Source organism: Phyllostomus hastatus, unplaced genomic scaffold (assembly GCF_019186645.2).
Source record: "Phyllostomus hastatus isolate PE091 unplaced genomic scaffold, TTU_PhHast_1.1 phas_contig_1, whole genome shotgun sequence".
NCBI classification, from domain to species: Eukaryota; Metazoa; Chordata; class Mammalia; order Chiroptera; family Phyllostomidae; genus Phyllostomus; species Phyllostomus hastatus.
In genome coordinates, this window is record NW_025333498.1 from 8430896 (window position 1) to 8454823 (window position 23928).

Consider the following 23928-nt stretch of genomic DNA (forward strand, 5'->3'; position numbering starts at 1 on the left):
ATAAACAGTATATAGATCTCATTTGAGATTGTGCTCACTGGTCCAAAGGCTACTTTATCTTGTAAACCTAGACAAACACTCTTTTTAAAATATGCTAATGCTAATCAAGTGACATAATTGCATACCAATAAATATTGGAATCATTTTGAATTAGACTTGTTTAATATGTGAATAAACTGTCTTTTCAATAAGCAGTATTATATTTAATCTGGGTAACATACAAATATCAAGTGCATTTCTGAAGGTTAAAGACAGTTTATAATGGAATTTACAGCTTATATTTTAGAAAATCAACACCATATTTCATTCATATTAATTTTTCAGCTTGATTCACATATTTGTATTCATTCTGCATCAATGATCCACACATGTATGTTTTAAAAAATTAAAAATAAATATATATAAAATTCATGCAATAAGTATTTTCTTTTGCCTGTTTTTATATAAATTATTATAAAAACATTTTCAATAGCTAATTATAAAATAATTTATTTATTTCCTTAATTTGATTTGGTATTTTTGTTATATTTTCTTAATGAAACGACCTGAGATTGAGGCAGTATTACTTTATTGTTCCTTTTGTTGAAAGCCAACTTATTCCTGATATAGCAATAAAATTGTTTACAAATGAATTACTAAAAAGGCCTAATTGAGAGAGAGATTGATTTAAATATGCTAGGCTGCTGCTGCTGCTATTGGTTTTGAAGACAGAAGGGTTATAACCCAAGGGATGAAAGTTGCCTCTTGAAATTGGAAAAAGCTAGAAAATGTTTAAAAAAAAAGAAAAAGAAAAAGTAAGAAAATGGATTCTGTTCTGGAATCTCTAGAAGAAACACAGCCCTGCTGACACTTTAATTTTAGGATTTCTGACACGGAAAACTGTTAGATAACTTGTGTTGTTTTAAGCCTTTAAATTTATAGTAACGTGTTGCAGCCACCATAGGAAACTAAGACAAGCATTTTCTAGCAGAAACTTAACATAGCAGGCAAATGCCAGATGTTTTGAGAAAAGATTAATATCACAAGACTGATCACTGATCAGGAGTCCAAGATTCATTAACAGTTATCGGTATGATTTTATAAGTCAGACTATAAAGAACTTTGTGTCTTCATCTATTAAATGTCATCCTCCTATAGTTTAGATATCTTTGAAGATCAAAACAACAAATAGGCTAATGCTTCTCAACTTACAAAATGTTGTATAATTATATGACATAAATCTTGCTATTTTTGTTGTCTAGATGATGAAACCTTTGGAAGTTTGAATCTGCAAGACTAAACCTCTATCAGTATTCCTTTATTTTAGAGTCAACAATGTGATATTTTCTACCAAATTTTTTTCCATTTGAGGGAGTATGTTTAACTCATTACGGTGTTTGCCTCTGTAGTGTCACAATTTAATTAAATGTATGATTTCTTTATTTCCTGGATATAAGACATTATTGGTTTCTATGGAAGCAAAAAGATGGATAAAGAAATGTCTCTTAATCTCAGCAACATAAAATTTGGCAGAATGAAATATATTGTATGTGGAATACAAAGTACATATTTCCCAGAAGGGATTTATGAATAATCTCAAATAACCTTTGGGTAATTGTCAAAAACAGAACAACAACAATGAAAAAATAAACCTTTAAGACATAGAATAAAGGGCATCACAGGTAGTTTAAGCCAGAAACAATGACATCTGAAGATGTAGAAGAAACACTTAAAGTTTAAAAGGACAAATATAGAAAGGTGAGAGAATGTACCAGTTTTTCATTTGTGCCTAAAAAATCATCACAAACTTAAATGGCTTAAAATGACACACAATTATGAGTCACATGTCCTTAGGTCAAAAGTCCGCAGAAAATGACTGTGTTCTCTCCCAGAGTGGACAAAGCTGACATCAAAATGTCAATCAGACTGAAATTTCATCTGAAAGCTCTAGGGAAAAATCTGCTTCCAAGTTAGTTCTAATTAATGGGCTAAATTCAGTTCCTTGTGGTTGTGGAACTGAGAGACCTTTTTCCTTTCTGGCTGTTAATTGGAGACCTCTCTTAGCTCTTAGTGGCTGCTGCGTTCCTTCTCAGGTAGCTCCACAGTCTTCATCGTCAGTCTTCACGAGAAATGAGAATTTCTCATATGTCAAATATCCCTCATTTTTCAAATTTCTGACTTCTTATACAAGCCAGAGAAGGCTGTTTTTAAAGAGTTTATGAAATTAAGTTAAGCCCAATGAAATAATCTTAAAGTAACTTAATTTGGGATTTTAATTGCATCTGTAAGCCACTTCATAGAAGAACATAGACTAATGCCTAAATGAATAACTGGGAAGAAATTTGTATACAGGGGCCAGGAATTTTGAGGGCCATATTAGAATCCTACCTACCATTAAAAACAGCAAAAATTACAATAAAAAGGAAATACATTACTCTTAAGGACAAAAAGCTAAACATTGTGCTAAATTACTTAGATTCTATTCTATGATTACACAAATATGAAGCATTACCCCTCCAATATATTATTTTATGAAGCTTTTAGTAGAAAACCAACAATTTCAAGTGAGTTGAAAAATGTCTGATGCATTAAATGTCTCCTTTCCCTTTCTTTCCAGTGATTCAATAAGATGGCAACATTTAATTGAGAAAAATAAAAATAATAACTGTTTTGAAACCAAGAAAATAAGACAGAAGAGTACCTAAGTGTTTGAAGAAACCTGGATTATGGAAAGCCCATGAGATGGGATAGACAGGAAACACAGAGAAGGCAAATGGCAGCCCAGAACGCTGACGTAGGTGTGCTCATTCTCATGAACTCAAGGGCAAAAAGCTTCTGTAACCGTCAAGAACACGTAAGGTAAACACAAAGTTCGGTTAGTGTCTAGCATATATTCTTTTTTGTGAGACATGTATGTAAGCTTTTAGCGCATCTTTGTTGATGTAAGACAACACAATGACTTTATATTTTAAAATATACTAATCTGCTGAGAAAAGCAGTTTTTAATGTTATGTAGAGGATTTTGTTAGCCAACTTGGTGACATGAATCATGCTTCACTGGTTGGAAAATATCATGCTTATGCTTCAAACTTTACCTTTAGTTACCTTGGGAAATATGAATAATGAGACACCAACCATTTCTCCATTAAATCTATGTTTATCCTACAATTAAAAGCAGCTATTCCTGATGGAGTACATAGGTAGCATTTTCCCAAATGCTACAAATACACCGAAGTAAAACTGAGCAGGAGTGAAGATGAGGGAATGCTGTACCACAGCACATCAAAGTTTCCTGCAGAGGAAAGTCTATATAAAGAACATGGTTTTTGGATGAATATATTTATTTTGATGTATTTTTTAATTGAATGTATTTTATATGTGTCATGTGCCTATTGGGTGTTATATATTTACTTAACATGCAATTGCATAAGAAGAACACTAAAAATCAAAAACATTCATAGAAACATATTAATTTGTGTACATGTGCCTTTAGTATACATTGATATATACCTATATCAATACTTCAATATAAAATATATGTTAGCATACATGTCTGTAATACACAATGCCTGTAATACAAATGTATGATATTAAATTTACATCAAATATTAAATATTTTAGTAATTTAGTTTTATATCATTTGAATCATACCTTCTTGGAAAAAATTTCCTTGACTATGATAAAATAAAATTATTCATTTAGGAAATTTTGACTTATGTAACCATTTTGAAAATTATTTCTATGAAATTAGAGAGTTAGGTCTCCATTTAATTTGCTAAATATTTATAAAGTCAAGAAATGTTAACATCATTTCTATATTTCATTTTCACTTTGGAAATCTTGCAGGGATAAAAATTGAAAGTCTGAAGCTAGTATAAGGGTAATTAAAGTGTCAGAATTTAAAATATCGAAAGAAGATAAATGCAACAGTAGTGAATATTTAAGAAAAAAATAGTTGATGGAATATTTGGATTCCATTAACTATTACAAAAATCATTTAAAAATTAAAAATAATATTGATAATATTGTAGTGATTGCTATAGAGTAAACCCTGCATCTCTATAAAAATATGTGCACATCAAGAAAGCTTGAAAAAATCACTTTGTTTTTAGGTAAACCTATTTGGGAATTTTTTTCTCAGATTTCAAAATGGTTATGTATATATGTGTGTGTATTTTATTTAAAAGAATAAAAAGTAAAAAGAAATAGCAAGCAATGTAAATGTAAGTAGCTTTACATTTTAGCTTTGGGACACAAATTGTATAAAAGCAATTAGATTTATCAGGAAGAGCTAAGGACAGATGCTCTCTTTCCTCCACATATTTTCTTTCTTTAGCCATTTTCCCTTCTTTTCATAGTCCTCCAATAAAAACAAATAAACGAAAACATCAAGAAAAATAATCCCTGGTGCCTGACACGTTGGTTTCCTCAGGCAGCTTTTAGTGCTGACGAGGGACTCAGACTCTGTGATTCTGACACAGTCCTCTTCAATGTTTAAAGCAGCACAGTACAGGTTTAAGTTAAACTCCTAAAAGCTTATTTAACTCACTTTGAAATTAGGTGTTTATGGTCAAAATACATGCCAACAACTAGAAGTCAAAAAATCAGGCAGAGCAAAGGGTGTGAAAGAGCATATTGCTTTGGTAAAGCCAGGGTCACGGCAGAAAATGGGCTCTGAATAAATTTTACCATGGACTTGTGGTAACCTTTCTTATGCACTTGATCTTCAATAACTGGGCAGAAGATGGGGATGAGATTTAGAACACACGATGAAGGTTGGGGTGAATTTATGGATAGTTTTGTTATAAATTCTACTTTACTTTTCAGAACAAATTTTATCATTACTTTTATGTACAAATTGTCAAAACTTAATGTTAAATAATTGCATCTGGAGGTATGCCAAGGTACATACTATGCAAAATTATCTTTACATAGCATCAACTATTTTAAAATTGTCCTTAGACAATTTTTTGCAGGGTAGGAAAAATTCAATATAACTCATTACAGCCCCCAAAACAAAGCAAAGCCATCACAACTCATGCAGCACAAACAAGGAAGTGTTGAGAAAAATATTAATCTCTATCACTTATGAACAGAATACCATCATAAGAGAAAAGTTTTATCATCAAGTAGATTATATAATACTAAAATTATAAAGAGGAAGATTGGGAAATAGAAAATGTTAAAATACTCAATGACTGGCCTTGTGTATTGGTAGAAGATTGTGTTTATTAAGTGCTTAGGACAAAGTGTCCAAAAAAAAAAAAAGCTAGAATCCTACCTTATGGAATATAAAAAGCGAATTTTACTTGCAAGGCATGGTCATTTGAAAATTGCTAGAAATATTTGATACAACTATAAATAACCCATATTATTTTAAGCCTATTTAAGCCTTTCTTAGAATAAACATTACTATTAGAGTCATCTTGAAATCTACATAACAATATTACAACACACACATGGCATCTCCAAAGTTGTATATCCATAGAATAATAATTACAGCAATCCAACAGAATTTCAGTATATGAACATCTGATGACACCAGGTTACACAATGGCTTGTGTTTGCCAATCTTATACTTATGCAAAGTCCATATTTTTTAAAGTGTCATACTTTTAATAATTTGAAAAAAAATGTAAATGATCCAAAGATGCAATGAAAAAGAAGGGCATTTATTTTTAAAAAGAAAGTGTTTCTTAGAGATAGGGTTTTAAACATCACCATGTTCTATTATCAGTGGGTGTGATCATAATAAAGAAGCCAATCTTACATAAACGAGATGAGTTAAAGATAAGATTGACAGAATTCTCCTTAACATAGCTGCTCATGGAGATAAGAATTACTTATAGCCCTTACAACCTTGAATTCCCAAGACTTCAAATATTTGTATTCCCATATAAAGTAAGACTGTAAATGGATATACATATTCATATATATATATATATATGAATATATATATATATATATGGTCATAGGCACATAAATATCTATGTATCTATAAATTTTTTGCTTTCATTACCTTGTTCTCTATTTTTAATACTCCAGGAGACATTATTATCTGTTTGGATAAATATAATTTGTCTTTTTACAAATCATCCAAATCATTAAAAATAAGTTTTGTTTAAGATGCTTGCTGGTAACTTCTATATGTATAAGTTTACCTTGTACTTAAGTATAGCTAAATATTAAACTAGCCAGACAAACATAATAAGTGAACCATTCCATAGACTGTTCACTTCTTATTTATTTATTATCAAAATTGATATAATTTAGAATATCCTGGAAACTTGGTTGGGCTTGTTCCTTGTCAGAGTTTCAAAAATAAAAAAAATCTATTTGTGTAATTAACAATCAAATGAACATTGGTAAAATTTGTAGTTGGGTGGAAAATTTGTACACTTTACATCACAGATGTAAGAAGACATGTTTGCTTCTTTATTTTCTAAATAAATTTACCTTCCTATTTCTTGAGCCATTCCCCACTGGATAGTAGAAAATGGATAGTATTACAATCCATATCTAAGTCAACAATTTACTGGTAATAAGTTTTCTGAAATTACCACTAAGTATCTCCAATTTCCTATTTACTCTCCTTATTTCCCACTAAGCCTTCTTATGTCCTTGGAGTTTAGGGGGACAGGAGAAGACTTACAAGAGCATTTGGCAGCCACGATCCATATATTCTTTTTATGTGGTAGGTGATTTCTCTAACCATAGGCAATGTTGTTGCCTCCATTTCTGAAGTCAGTACCTGGTCTAGGTATTCCATTGTCTGTTCTCATTTTGACCAGGAGGACTTGGTACCCCTCTTTAGCTGACTTAAATTTAGCTGCATATTAGTTCTCACTGGCAAGATAGACATCTCTGAATCTACTCATCCTTCCATTTTGTTCATTAGCTCAGATAATCTACTTGCATATCTCTTTCCTCTCCATGGCAAGAAAACAGCTCTCAAATCAGTTGCCAAAAATTCTGGACACTATCCCTTGTATATTCAAACAGAGCTTCCTAGGAAGACCAAACAGCAGAGCTTGTTGCTTAAACACATTCTTATGCCAAATTTACTTATTTTTTTCTTCTCTCTTTTTTTTATTTTTAAAGATTTTATTTATTTATTTTTAGAGAGGGAAGGGAGGGAGATAGAGAGAAAGAGAGAAATATCAATGTGCGGTTGCTGGGGGTCATGGCCTGCAACCCAGGCATGTACCCTGACTGGGAATCGAACGTGCGACACTTTGGTTCACAGTCTGCGCTCAATCCACTGAGCTACGCCAGCCAGGGCTTTTTTCTTCTCTCTTGAGAACATTTTTTCCCCACTGCTTTTAGAAAGAGAGGAAGGGAGAGAGAGAAACATCAATGTGAGAGAGAAACATTGATTGGCTGCCTTCTCCTATGCACCCCAACTGGGGATTGAACCTGAAACTTGGGTATGTGCACTCATCCCAGAATGAAAACTGTGGCCTCTGGAAAGTCATTCCAACCAACTGAGCCATACCAGCCAGGGTTCTGATGCCAAGTTTATTTTGATATTGGACAAGTTTCATATTGATATGAGGCAGGAGGCCCAAAAGGCATTCTCTTTCCAGGGTCCTCACTTTTACCATATATTTCTAAGACATCTCCTTCCATCTGAGCCATTGCCTGGAGAAGATGAATCAGGATACATATGTGTAACTACTTCCCTATTGTCTTTACTTCTTTCTCCATCCACTTTCTAATATTTCTTTAACAATTTTTCTGGGATAAGAAAAGATACACTTTTGCCATGCATCTATATCATAGAAGCATGCATATGTCATCAAATGACAACTTAAAAGCAACCTCATGACCCTTGGTATCTCCACTCTCCTTTCAAACCTGGCCTCATATTATAATCATCTGAAAAATTCAAACAGAGATACATGTCATGGGCTTATACCAAACTTTGAGGTTACTATTCTTTAAAGCTTTCTTGAGGATTCTAATGTTTAGCTGGAATTAAAGTTTCTTAGTTTTACATTATCTGTACTCCTACCACAGAAAACCAAACTACTGGTGTCTTAATTACTGTAGAAGCCAGGAGAATCTTGAAATGTATTTTGAGACAATGCTCTGTACAGATAATTTAAGGTTTGGTTCTTGATCTGATTAGGAGATAAAAATTGGGTGTTCAGGATGCTCAAAGTTAAGTGCTGCTCCCAATTTCCACATTATGTTAACCTTAAACATTAATTTTTTTCTGTATCAATTTTCTTCTTGAAGATTTGATTTTGTTAAGAGCAATTCCCAGAATCTGTCTCAATTTTTTTTAGGAAAAGAAAGTATAACTCAATCTATATAATAGAATGTATGTAATAAATCTATAGACTACTTTCCAAAATAGACATAGTATCTCAATATATTGTTATCATTAATATATTATAATAAAAATAAAATAGTAAATAGAGTGATACAATTTTATTGATGCCACCAACCAAGTCATTTTGTGACATACAGGAAGAATATACAGGGTGGGGCAAAAGCAGGTTTACAGTTGAGAGTATGTGAAACAGTTTATTCTCATAATATAATTTATTAATTATTGTATTATTTTTCTTGTGAACAACTGTAAACTTACTTTTGTTCCACCCTACACTGCCAAGAGTAAATAAATAATCATTACAAAATAAATAAAGATATACCAGTTGGGCTCAAAATGGTTTCCTTATAGTGATTGTTCTGTTGTTTTAAAGAAATGAAAATTTTGGTGGTAACAAATACAAAGGTGTGGAGGGAATTTTTTATTGGCTTCTAATGCATAATTTACATGTTAGGTGGATTTCTGCACTGTAGTCTATTATTTAAATGCTTTTTGGCATAATTAGGTAACATAGAGTGCAGACCTCTATTTAAAGTTGTGGCAGTTTCTACCTTTCCTAAAGATTGATTGACTCTGTAGACAGCCGTCAATGTAACAAATTCAAGAGCAAACAAAACCCTCAGCTTAATTCTGTGAAATCATGGCTTTGAGTTGAAATGTCCATGCAATGGGGTTCTGTAATTATCTAGACAGGTATGTATGCTTCTTTTGCAGCAGTCACATTTTGGGGAACCAGGGAGGCTCTGTATGAGAAAATTGTGTTCTTCCCTTGTTTTGATCCTAAAGTTGTTTTCAAAATAATATATTACCTCTAAGAAACAATTTAAGCTTATCTACATTTGGAGTTTTGTTATCAAAAACTATAAAAGTTCATGCTCTTTGATCTAGGATTTCCATTCATAAGGACCTGTGATAAGCATACCCAAACCAATGTCCACTGTCTTTTTATTTATGAGAAAAAAGAGTGCTTTAAAGTCTAATGACAAGAGAATAGTAAACAAATCATGGTGTGTTTGCAATAAAAATAATAAGAATACAATTAGGCTGAATGGCATATCACAAGAAAAACCTCAGGGATGTTTGAAATGGATTAAATCATGCAGTTTTATCTGTATCTAATATTTTATTATTAACCTTCAAATATTTTCTTGCAGATGAAAATTTATGCCCAAATATCAAGAAGTGATTCCTTTCTCAAGTATCATATTAGTGAACATAAACTTCAATTATTAGGATACATTCACATTTGAGGAAAGACTGCCCCACTTGTATGGTGATACCAGTCCCTACAGAAACAGCAGATTTCATCTACCAGCCTGACCGTGACTTCCTCTGGAGCAGAACAAAACAGCATGCCTAAAACACTAAATCTTGACTTGCTGGGTGAAGGTCACTTTTGTGCCTTTTGGAGATATTTCAGCCACACTGAAACCTCTAAAACAAAAATCAAAATGTTTGAGGGGTAACAGAAATAAGGTGATCATTCCCTTTTCTATCTCCTCACAGCATCAGTGTGACAAATCTCTTCAGTGTGAAAATAACTCTGAATTGCCATAGGTGGCCATGTGAGAGGACAGGCACAGTATGGCTCTACTTGAGGGCAGATGAACAAGTGAAAGGGTTCAGCAGAAAACCTTTTCTTTTAATTGATGCTAAACTTCCCATTTAAATATATATATATATATATATATATATATATCAATGACTAGAATTCAGAATGATACAGAATTCAGAATTCAGAAAGGTCAATGAATAGAATTCAGAATGGTAACTGGAAACTATTCTAATTTTTCTATATGAAAGAAGCACATAAAAATATGGAATTGAGAATGAAGTAAATATTACTTATGGATGAACATAGAGGCCCTAACTATATATTATATTTGATGATATAGAATTCTTGAATTTTAGAACCAGAGAGGCTAATAAAATTCCCTTAGTCCAAACCCTCTGTCTGTGCATGCACACTTGGAGCCCTGGGAAGACCAAGATGAAAAGTACAGAGACTGGACTAATGGTTGCCAGAGAGGACGGAGGATGGGGACTGTATGAAGGAGGTGAGGGTATTAGAAGCACAAATTAGTAGTTACAAAATGGTCACAGAGATGTAAAGTAAAGCATAGGGAGTATAGTCAATAATATTGCAGTAACAACATATGGGGTTGGTTGGGCACTGTGAATATTGAGGGGAACACTATGTAAAGTATATGATTATTTAGTCACTAAGCTGTACACCTGATTCAATATAGAACAAAATTGGGGGGAGAAAAAAAAAAAGAAAGAAAAGCTTCTCCCATGCCAGAAGTTTAGGATGAGACCTGTCTGAGGTGTTCTAGTATCCTGACTCTTCAAATGTGTTCAAATACACATAGACATGTATGTTTGTATAGTGTCAAAGTGTATATGCTAAGTATATGATTTTAAATATTTTCAGTTACTATAACACAGTCTCCTGTTAAAATAATCAGTTAAGACTGCTGTCTAGCAGAGTTCACAGTGATTTAGATAGTGTATCTGTCCCTAGGGTCTGATGCCCCCAGGTCTTATCAAAAGTGACCCTCTGGATTTCAACATAACAACATAAATTCTGCCTGAATTTCTCTAGCTTATCTGTGGATAGTATACAGTATCCTAATGTCACTAAGAAAATGGAACTAGAATGGTTCTCGTGATAATCTAAGTGAGTTTAATCTTGTAGCACCTATGACTGGGTGAAACAAAAGACATTTTTAAAATATTCCATTTATTTATTTTAGAGAGAGGGAAAGGGAAGAAGAAAGAGAGGGGGAGAAACATCAGTCAGTTGCCTCTCCTATGTACTCCGACAGCAGACAGAACCCACAACTCAGGTATATGAACGGGAATCAAACCTGTGACCTTTTGCTTCGTGGGACGATGCCCAACCAACTGATCCACACAGATCAGGGTGAAACAAAGAATATTAATAGTTGGTAAGATATTCTTAAAACACTGATACAAACACACATATTTCCAAATACCTGATTTATACAGTGTAATAAATGTGTAATAACATATCTTGTGTTTTGGGGTAATTAGAAAAAAATCAGAGGAACAACTCTCTGAGTTGGACCACATAGAGAAAAACATTCCAGAATCACTTTATCAAACAAATGCCAGGAATTGCAGAATGAAATCCATACTATTTCCTGATGGATTTTAATGTTCAAATCAATCCACAGTGTATGCATATGTATGCCTTTAAGTAAGAAAATAAACACTATTTCACCAAAACCTTCCCTTTCACTGATGTGCCAGTGGAACTACTACCAGGAAAAAGAAAGGCAAGGACGGCTTTTTTAGTGTGCACTAATTAGTGGTGTGTGTGAATGAAGGCTTTTCCCTACAGCACCCTCCCTAAGCACAGTTTTGTTGGTATGAGAGAATGAAAGGAACACAGCATAAGAAAACATATACAACTGGTTCATAAGTGCTTACTGTGATCATTTCTCCCTCCTGTTTCTTACTTATGCCAGATAACTCTAACATTAATGGAAAGTTACTATAAGTCTATGGGTTAAATATGTATCTCTTCTTAATGCCAACTGAAATGATACGTGGATGACATTTGTGAGTGCTAGTTAAAAGGAAAGTGTATGTAAATTGATGATAATTAAGACCGCTAGACTGCTGTATCAAACCAGAGTGCTGCCAACACAGAAGTGGCCGTGATGGATGGAAAGTGCATGAGAAAGAGGAGTCTGTGTTATCAACTTCTCTTCTGACATCTTCACTAGTTCAAACTCATTTGTGCAGAATCCTGAAAAAATCATTCTTGGATTTATCATTGATAGGAAAATGAAATAATATTAAAATAAACTAAATTATACACATATTAAGTACTTTATCCAATATCCTTGATTATTTTTACCATCCCTGAACTTTTTCTTTCATGATTTATAGTAGTTAAAATGGCAAATGCTTTATGTAAAGAATTATAGATAAATTTGATAAATATCATTAGTTCAAAATATTTAAAAATTTATAAATTTGAAGATATTTAGATCACAACCTATAGACTATAATTTTCAAAATGCTGTCAATCACTAAGAGACAACTGGATGGTATTTCTTTGTATTGCTCTTTGCAGATTTTACATTTGGTGTTTAAAAAAAAAGAAATTGTCTGGATTGAGCATGGGCTGCTAACCAAAGCATTGCAGGTTCGATTCCAAGTCAGGGCACATGCCTGGGTTGCAGGCCACGGTCCCGAGTAACCACATAGTGATGTTTCTCTCTTTCTCTCTCTTTCTCCCTTCCTTCCCTCTCTAAAAATAAATAAATAAAATCTTAAAAAAAAGGTAGATTACTATATTGTCTTTTGCTGTCATTAGATCATCCCAGAATATCATAATAAATGTATAACAAAGAAAAAATAAATAAAAATATCTTATTCACACAGTCTACACAATTCATATTATTACAAAAGTTCAGAGATACAATATTTTTTAGACATTTCTTACTTACCTGTTTGTGAGCATGGTCATATGAATTAATGTGATTGTCAAACTCTTGATGCTTATAATACTGCTTGTCACAGAGTTCACAGTAAAAATTGGCCTTCAGATCTTCTAGAGCTTTCGCTATTGTGTTCTCCTTCTCCGCATAATCCTTAAAAATAAAATTTCAAATAAGGACGCAGTTAGCTCTCCCCAGAGTGTACTTTCTTCTGATGGTTGTCAACCAGTATGATCATTAGAGTCAGAAACAGAACTGACAGGCAACCAGCACAATGAAGCAAATACCGATAAACCAAATTAAAATAAATTATGAGTTAAAGAAAACAAAAGACTAACGGAAGCAGCCATAATAAGTGATGAAAAATATAGAAGAGCTATCACGAAAAAGACAAGCCATAGAAAGGTATAGAAGCCCTTATGTGAACAAGTGACTATGTTATAATAGCATAGAAAAAATGCAAATTATATAGGTATGTTGATTCAACTGTCAGTTTCTGTCAATAGTTTAGTTAACATAAAACTTGTAAGCTCTGAACAAATCTAAAACATGTCTTCTTAGACAAAGCCCACATGGGTACATCAATATTCAAGTCTGGCACTTTTGTTGGCTTGTTCAGTTCCTTAAATGTCTATATAGTAACATATTCATTACAACTAGATTTCATTTGACTGTTTTCATCTTGATTGTCACAATTTAGGCTGAACTTTCAAATATTCTCTAGCTGTGAAAAAATAAGGTTCTTTTCTACAAGTTCTTTACCTAAACTGCAAAAGATTAAACTGTATAAGCAGACTGCTTTCATCATAAATAAAGGTAGATGTAGTGTAATCAAACTCTGGAAAAGAGGACAAATGTAGCTTTCATTTACAAAACATAAAATAGCAAAATGTTTGACTATAGCTTTTAGGTTTTCTTAAATCTAAACATGCTTGATATTTCATGCTTCCCTAAAATTTAATGTTGCCAAACATGAATAAATTTTACAGGTTGAAGCACTGTCCAAATCTTGCACTGGAGTGTTGATAAGCAGAAGTCCTAAACTTCAATCCCTACTATAGAATATGTTATGCTTCTAATTTACATATTCTCTCATACTCACCACCTATAAAATCCAAAATAACTCTGCATACCCAGACCTCTTATATGCTACTATAAGACACTGTCTTAGACTCTTGGGTGTGGAGATGAAATAATATAGTTCTCTCTGACAATGACAATTGTCCTTTTACCAAATATGGAGGCTAGAAATGACTCATAATTTGAATGTGTAAGTTACTTCTACAAAATTTAAAAGTGGTTTACTAACTCTAAGTCAATGAGTGATAAATACTTACCTGACATTATTGTACTATATTTGTACACATCCCATAACATAATCTTCATCATGGTTTGTTTGTAGACCTTGTAGTATGCCTTGTAGTAATAAACTGTACATAGTAGTGGTTACATTTGCCATAATCTATAAACGCATCACCCACATTCTCAACTTAAAGACAGTGATCTATTGTTCTGTTTTACTAATTTGATCAACTGCATAATGAGGTAATAAAATGCAAAATCACTGAGATTGTTACATGATCCCATCAATTTCCATAATTAATTGACAATTTTTAGCAGATTTGTGAAATATTTTCTATTTTTGATGATTTTTAATATATTAAAAAGGTTGATATGAAAATAAGTCACATACATTAAACTGCTTACTAAATTCTATAAAACCTTCAAAATATTATTTTGTGGATTAGCCAATATAAACAAAACAAAAATTAAGTATTGAGATTTCATGGCTAAAATGTGCAAAGCAAAGATAACATTCCAGCTAATATGAGTAATAACGGCAACAAGTTTTTCTTCAAAGCTGAATTAGTTCTCCAAGCAATAGTTTTAAATAGCAATTTCTTCTCAACTTGTCAATTTTCCCCATTGATTATAAAGTTAAGGTACATCCTGTCTTTAAATAATTGGTTATTGCTTATTATGCTATAAGTTTATTTTCTTCCTGAGATTGATACCCCTCTAGAGAAGCAATAACTGTTTCCTGGGCCAATCTTCCAGTAAAGCAAATTGACATTTTTAGGTAAAGTACATTCTCCATAAATATTAGCCTCATCCTAAATTTGAAAAGAAAAACAAATCTGAAAATAATGGCTAACGTTTATTCAGGGCTTGTTTAGGGTCAGTCACCGAGCAAGAGTTTGGATGCATTTACTCATTTACTCCTGACTAGAATATGGTGATGCTTATTCTAGACACCTTCCTCATTTTACAGGTGTTTAAGCTGAATAATCTGCTCCATAGCATTTCCTTACATTTAAACTTTTAAACACATGAAAGTAGAGAGAACAGTGTAATAACCACTCAGGTTCAACAACTATCAGCTCCAGGCCAATATTGTTTTATCTCATCCTAGTCTATCTCATACCCTCCCCTGACCCAGATAACTTTTAAGGAAATTCTCAAGTTATCTATAAATCTTTCAGTATGTCTCTTTAAAACAGAACTTTTAAAACACATCACAAAATCTATAAACCATTATTATACCTAAACAAACAAAAGGAACTTTCACCATCCCTTGCTATCATAAAAAATCCAGGTAGAAAATTGTACTGCAAAAACAATTTAAATAAAATTAAAAAAAAAGAAATCCAGGTAGTATATTCAAATAAATACAATTATGTAATATTTTAAAGTAGTCTGTTCAAAACAGTATTCAAATAATGAGAGTCATTACCATCATCTGAAGTTTCTTAATCTCTTTTATTCCATAGGTCTTCCCTATTTTTGTTGTATTCCTTATTAAACTTTATTTTCCCAGAAAAAAATAAATTATACTTCACATTTTGAAAAAAAAGTTCAGAAGACCAGAAATATTTAAAAATATGACAATAAACATACAATTTCACTTAAACTCACTGTTAACATTTTGACATTTGTTTGTTCTCTTGTTCTTGCTCTTTACCTCTATATTTTTTTCTAAAATATTAAAAGAAACATAGCCTAGTGGAAGCTTAGATTGTAGTAGATTACACAGTAAAAAACATGTGTAGGTTAGAACTTTCAAGTTGATATGAATAGCAATAAGGAGTCAGGGCTCTATTCTAAAAAGTGTTAGTGGTTAAAAGGACTGGTTATTATACATGAATCATAAGGCAAAAGAGTTAAATGTATTGTCCTCCACTGTACTTTTTTAAGTTTTTTTTTATTTATTTTTAGAGAAAGGGAGGGAGAAATGGAGGGAGAGAAACATCAATGTGTGGTTGCCTCTTACATGCCCCAACTCAGCACCTGGCCTGCAACCCAGGCATACGCCCTGACTGGGAATCGAACCAGCGACACTTTGGTTCATAGGCCGGCACTCAATCCACTGAACCACATCAGCCAGAGCTGATTACACATTTTTTAAAATGTATGTAAACAAAATCATCCCTCACTAGACTGACATGCCCAATGTCCCTTGGCTTCTCTCCTTCCCCTTGTGGATAATATTGGAAGAGGCACTGACCGACATTATAAAGCACAGAAATACATACATACTCTACATAGCCACCCCACTGCAGAAAGTAAGAAACACATCTGAACAAGATGAAAGAGGAGCACAGATGCTCATATATGTCAACCCCAAATGCCACCCCCTCTCTATCTGGCAAAACCATTTTGTCAACTATGTACACAAAATTTCTCTAATGTCTCACTGAGTGGGATGGCAAAAAGTGAAGGAAAAAGGGAAAGCTGCCTGTGACTAATCAGACTATCCAAACCCATCACATTTTACACACATTTATAAGAGGTCAAGTTTGAATTCTTACTTCCAGGAAAGCAGCATACAACTCCAAAGTCACCAAGTCAAGAATTTTTCAATATAAAGCATTAGAATTGTGCAGTGCAATTTTTTTTTGCAGATCAGAAAACTGAAACATAAAAAAAATATTGGTTTATCCACAATTTCAGGGTCACTCAATCCAGCCCACATCAAAAAAGAAATAGTACCAAATTAGGACTTTGAAGGGAGAGCAATATTTCAAAATGATGCCTCTTATTGTGGCTTTAGTATAATATATGGTAGGAAATGATATTCAGCCTTGCATAAAAGGCATTCCTAACTTGGTGCCCTTGAATAACCTTCCCTAAGGAGTGTGAGCTCCATGAGGGCAGGGATTTGTACCTATTCTCTTCACAGCTGTATCTCCAGAGCTTTTAATACAATGCAGCATTGACACTCAACAGGAAAAAAATAGACAATATTAACACCTTTTCTTCTGCACATATATGAAATACAAACAGAACAGAAACTAGCAGCACAAGATGTACAGTACTATTACAATAGTTGTGCTCATGCCTGGGCTTGTGCTGCCCAGTCATTTGGAGAACAACTTTAGAGCTACTACCAAGTTACACCATATACAAATTATCATTGCTAACTAGAAGTTATAATGTACATTACATTCTGATCTTTCTGCTAGAAACTATTTAAAGTGTTAGAGTTGCAAAGCTATAAATAGATGAGGTAATGTTAATATATAATAATTTTCAATGCTAAAAGTAACAATTTGTATGCAATTATCACAAAATACATTGGAAAATCTCTCTCTCTCTCGCTGTTATTTCTGCAGAAAGAATAAAAGCATCTTTGTTATTTATTTGTAGGCTAAATTTTATTAGAGGTTCTTTAAAGAGGGAATGCAAAAAAAATGTTGTTAAGTTTTGATTGTAGTAAAAAGAGTGATCAAAGGAGAGAGGGCAAAACTGTTCTCTTTTAGAAGAATGCCCAGACAGAGGACATTTCATTTCGAGATCCATACCCTACATTTCCAGTAAAAGAGCGCACATCTGGGCCCCATCCTTTGTGCCAGTCACTATTTCAGTGATTGGTTCTGAAACAGTCTCCACAGCAGCACGTGTATGATAACCACCTACCGCCTTTTGCTCCAGTTTGTGCTGACACTCTTTTCCTTTCCCATCTAGGGGCTTCTCTGACACATGGTACCAGAGCATATGGGATCCCACTCAGCACTAAGAAATTCACAAGCCACTGAAGTGCTGAGGAATTAGTACCATGTAAGTTTTCTTTAAAAGGAGGATACGACCTCAAGGTCACATATTTTGTCTTTTATCTATCAGGCAGACATTTTCTGAGACAACATCCTTAGATTCCACAGACAGTCGTCCCAGGGGGTTGGAGCACCAGTTACTTGTTATAGTGACTAATATTTATCCTTAAATTAGTTTTCCTTGCTTACATTTTCTACTTTTTTGGAACTTCATTTCTGCTTCCTGGATTACTTCCCAAATAAATTCCTTGCACAGAAACCTTTATCCTGGTCCTGACTTTAAGAAGAAATGGCTATGATAAGTGTTTTCATGTTTACTATAATGTCTTGCTGACAAGCTACATCTTCTAGAATAGTGTAAAATTATATTATTCTTTAGTTCAAAAATCTCTAGAAGTCTCCTACCATTATTAGAATAAGTGTGCATACAATAGACCTGCAATTCCCACTCTACCTGGTACCTGGCTAACGGCCATCATCTCCTATCATTCTCTTTCCTTTATCTCACTTTGCTTTAGGCACCTTATTTCCTTAATGCCTCCAAAGCCATATTAACTGTACACCCTCTTTGACTCTTGAACTGGTTATTTACTCTCCCTGTAATATTCTTACATCAGATGTTTGCAAGAAACATTTTAGCAAAACTGTACTAAAATGCTATTTCTTTAAAAATGACTTCCCTTACCATGCTTCTAGCAGAGAGACACTTTTTATTCTCTGCCTTCTCTCCCCCCTTTATCTTCTTAATGTAAGAAAAATAAAGTTTATTCAGGGAGAAAACAGTTATAAGACAACTTTGGGCAGTGGAGTCCTATGTTAACAATAAGGAAGAGAAGGAGTACAAAAGAAGGTTTGTGGAAAACTGATGCTAGTTTTATGTGGTTTAAATTCTTCCCTAGTAGGCAAGAGGACAACCATTTCTCAGTCATAAAACATTGTGTTATTACCATATATATATATATAATATTGTTATTACCAGAATATATATATATATATATATATATAATATATATATATATAATATATATATATATTGAGATCGTAAATGTTACGATCTCAAAGGCTAAAGAATATATAACAAGATGATTTTGAGCAATATGTAAGGGACAACTAAAGGGAAAGTTACAAAGTCACATTTTATTAAAAGTCACAGATGTATTGAACAGAATTATAATAAAATGTACATTTAAAAGTAAAGATTTTTAAAGGAGTGCACAGAAATGCAAACTCATCTACACCATCATCCAAACCTGGTGAGCTAAACCAAGTGCAGGCTCACAGCAAGGGCCAAGTTTATCTTAATATGCACATTTACAAGAATTGGAGCAAGAAAACTTGGTTCTCAGGCTTGGTCATTTCTTTCAGAATTAGTACCAAGGCAAGAGAGTTCATTCGTAAAGTTTTATTCTGTTCCATGATCATTTAGCTGAAAACCACTGCATCAATGAGTGGACATGGTGTCTCCCCTTGGAATCTGTTCACATAAAAGCAGGATTGGCCCCCAGCCTCAGCTCTCAGAGCCCAGTCTTGCTCGTCTCACTGGACTATACTCATCATCACAAGGAAGCGTGTTTAAAGGCAAGTGTTTATCTTTTTATTCCATGGATCTTACAAGAAGTCCTAGCCAGTGACTAGTGCTTGTTAGACTCCCCGGTTAATTTAACTCTATATTTAGTACAACTTAAGAATATGAAAGAAAACTGAGTTGGATTTTTCCTTTCATGTTCGGAAAGATCTGAAGGACATGGCATTAATATCAGGTTAGATTTTCACTAAGCAGTCTTCTTGTGCATACAGAAGGCTGTGAGGCATTGCACTTTCAATGCAAACAAGAAAAAAAGTATATCAGGTTTTTCAAAGTTAAATAGTAGCTAAGGTATACAGGATTCCAATCATTCACATATATGTTTGTGTGTGTGTGTGTGTGTGTGTGTGTGTGTGTGTGTGTGTATACACAAATTGCATTAATTTGGAAAAATTGTTTCAATTAGAAACCTCTTAAATTTACAGTGATCCTTTTGTTTGAAAGGTAGAAGGAAGGCACACAATGACCTAATAGATATTTGTTACTCTCTCCATTGTAGCAGAGATCTAGAAGGTCCTCTAGTGAATTGTCTCACTGGTTATCCTAGGTTGAGCTCCCCCATAAACAGATACTGAGATAAGGAACTGGTTTTAAGTGATTTATTTGAGATCTCAGGAAGCACTGGTAGAAGAGTGGTGACATAAGAGAGAATAGGTACAGAGCTTGGAAGTCATCACTGCTGTACTCACAGCAAAAAAACAACCTATAAAAAGTGAAAATCAATCCCTTTTCTTGGACTGTCACTGAATAGAGGCCACAGGGTAAAACATTACTTCAGAACCTGAAGAGACAATCACATTTGGAGACATAGGAACTGATACCTTCTTACTTTATCTAGAAACTGCTGAAGCCATGACCTGGTCTGAACTCTTTAGTGTTAACGCTGATGAATCACTACAGACTGACCATGGTCTAGCATGTGAAACATAAATTCTTGGTGGCTATAACTCAGAAGGACCCCAAAACACTTGTGTAGGCTTTTCTTTCATGAACCCCACCAAATTCTCATGCTAATAATCTGGGAAAGAGTTCCTTGTACCCCTAGAAGCTGCATGGAAAGAAAAATTACAAAATAAAACAAGAGTCTCCTCTACAACTAAAGCCTACTCCTTAGGGATAGAGTATTTCCACATCTCAATTCAAAGACTTTATTTTAGCCAAGGAAAGAATTTACTTTTCCTACAAACTTTGTGTCTCACCTTTCCTACAATCCCTTTGTGTCATGGGAGCAGCATTGTTAACAGGGATCATGGCTTCATGAGAATAGAGTGAAAATTCTATAGCCGAAAAATGGAGTAGGGTCCTGGAGGGGATAGGAAAAATGAAGCTATACCCCAATAGAAACACATGACGGTTGTAGCACTGAGACATGGACACATTACAAGGTTGATATCCAACCAGAAGTTTATAGAGGGCTTTCTCTCCCCTACACTTTAGAACCTAGCTGTAAGGCTCCAGTATAAGAGTGCATTGGAGCTGAAATAGTTTCACAATTCCAATTCTTCCTGTGAAAATGTCTACACAGGAGCACAAAGTGAAAAGGGCATACACCATCAAGGACCCTGGAGGAATATCAAGCCTCTTGTACACAGAGCCACAGAAAACATTAGACAAAGCCCAACACCTAGACAGATGAACAAAAATATACTAAAGGTCTTTTTATCTCAGTTCCTATTACTTTATACATGCTCAGTTTTCAACAAAAAAATTACAAAGCATTCTGAATGGTAAGAAAATAAAAACAAGTTTGAAGAGAAAAGAGCACTAGGGAGAAGCTTGGTCTCAACTATTACACACATTGACATTTCAGAGAAGGAATTTAAAATAACTGTAATTAATGCATGAATGTCTCCAATGAATAAGGTGGACAACATTCAAGAACAGATGAGTAACGCAAACAGAGAGAAATTGTAAGAAATAATTAAAAGAAAATGATAGAAGTCAAAGCATTTTAACTGAAATGAAGAATTCCTTCAATGGACTCATCAGGAGACACAGCACAGCTGAGGACAGAATTAATGAACTGAAAGCTGTTTCAACATAATCTTACCAAGTTGAAATGTAAAGAGAATGGAAGGAAGGAAGAAAACAATAGAAGAACATCTTAAAACTGTGGGATAATATAAAAAATACAATGTGTAGTTGGGGTATCAGAAGGAGAAGAGAGAGGAAATAAAATGAAAGAAATATTTGAATTAACAATGGGTAATTTTTTAATTGATTAACAAATGCCTAATGTGTGTATGAGTGTGTACCTCAGGTAACATCAAAATGATTTAATAAAAATACAACAAACACCTAGCCACATCATATGTATAAAACAGAAAACCAAAGACAAAGACAATCTTGAATTCAAATTTTAAAAGGGAAAGAAAGAGGAGTACTTATCGAGAAAGAATGAGAATTACAACAGTTTTTTCATCAGAAACCATGCAAATCAGAAGACAGTGAAAAGATAGTTCGAAATATTTAAAATGTTGAAAGATGGAACAAAAAACAAACAAACAAAACCACAACACCAACCTAGAATTTTATATCCAGCAAAATTATACCTCAAAAGTGAAGTAGAAATAGACTTTCTTAGATAAACAAAAACTGAGTGATTTCATCACCAAAAAGCCTATCATGCAAGAAATGGTAAAAGTTCTTTATGAAGAAAATTACACAGGAAAACTGCAAGAGAATGAATAAAGTGAGCATATATATATATATATATATATATATATATATATATATACATATATATAAAATATTCTTTACTAATATTATATATAATGTTCTTTTAAATTAAATTTATTGGGTAACAGTGGTTAATAACAGTCTATGAGTCTCAAGTACACATTTCTATGAGGCATCATCTGCTATCGCATTGTTGCATTAAGCCAAGTCCAGTCTCCTTCTGTCACCATGTATTTGACCCACTTGCCCCTCATTATCCTCCTCCCACCCTCCTTTCTATCTGGTAACCACTATAGTGTTTGTTTTTAATCAATCTCCAAGTTAACTTTGTTGAAAACAAGAACACTAAAAATAAACCGGGTGATTATATAACATATGAGAAATAAAATGAAACACCACCATGTCAAAAAAATGTGAAGAATGAATTAGAAATACTCTTTCAGAAATACTCTTCTTAGATACCTTATGTATCTGAACTACATGTCAAATAGTCTAGTGTTATGTGAAGGTGAAATTAAATTAGTAAATGTGTATGTTGTAAACTCTAGATCAACTATTAAAATCCACTGAAAAGAAGTATAATCAATAGAGTAGAGATAAAAATCAAATCACATATCATTCAATTAAAAACAGAGAAGGCAGAAAATAGGGGGAGAAAAACAAAACAAATTAAACAAAAAGCAAGCACAAACATAGTAGCTATTACATCAACTATATCAGTAATCACTTTAAATGTGAAAAGTCTAATATACCAAATAAAGACAAAGATCATCAGAATGACTTTGAAATGAACTAAACTAATTATATGTTGTCTAAAAAATAAAAACACTTGAACTATAAAGACTCTGGTTAAAGTAAAGAGGTGGAACTAGAAGTAAATGAAGCCGGTTTATGCTGGGAACTCTGGAATCTAGTAGAAAGCCCAAACTTCCTAGCTATGTATTAACAAGGAAGGGAGCTACACTATTTATGCAACAGATTACTTTAAGGATTAATTAATGGCAGTTTCTAGAGGGCATTGACACCTGGAACTTTGGGTTTCTTAAGCTCAAGATGGAGCAGCCTCTAGTGCTGGCAGAAAGCTCTCAGGAAGGGAACCCAGATATGGCCAAGTGGAGGCCAGGGCTGTGTGTGTGGAAAGGGTAGCTGTTGTTAGGTGTGGCGGGGCACAGGAATATCAGCCTAACTGACTGAGCCCACAGCTGAAGCTTCAAAGGGAGAGCAGAGTGCGATGTCCCTGAGATCTGTGGGTTCTGGAGAGATCCCTTACAGAAACAGAAGTTTTCCTGAAGCATCCTTCACCATGAGGCTTCTCACTCCCTGAATTGTCTTTCTCATCACTGTAAGTTTTATGAATGCAAGGTCTTCATTTTCATTGTCATATCCCCAATACCTAGGAGAGTACCTAGAACAAAGAAGGGTTTAAAAATATTTGTTCAATAAATGAATCAAGGAACTGTAACTATAATTTTGGAGGTTCTACAGATCATTTGTTGTTATAGTTTTCAACCCTGTTTTTGGTGGTCTGCACTATTCGATTGGGTAGAAAAATATGTTTGAAGTATCAAAAAATACACTTTTTTTGTTTGCTGAGACATAGAGGCTTATATTTACAATGTTCACTAAGTATCTGTGTAAAATATAATGCACTTTCTATAATAATTTTCCAAAAGATAATTTGGAATACTATAATATAAATTAACACTGTCAATTCTACATGAGGTTATGGCTCACTTATTGGTTTATTTTGCAATGGGGAGTAGAAACAATGTACAGAGATGTATGAAAATCTGCCTTGCATAATAAGCAAAACCAGTTTCA

At 33.5% G+C, this 23928-nt stretch overlaps 1 protein-coding gene across 1 annotated transcript in view; it reads right to left on the bottom strand.

The window, feature by feature from the left end:
- ZNF804A (zinc finger protein 804A) overlaps window positions 1–23928 on the bottom strand; it is a 250909-nt gene that overhangs the window by 18091 nt on the left and 208890 nt on the right. The window contains exon 2 of the mRNA XM_045859580.1: window positions 12802–12945. Within this exon, the coding sequence (XP_045715536.1) occupies window positions 12802–12945 (144 nt within the window). The remainder of the gene's footprint in view (window positions 1–12801; window positions 12946–23928) is intronic.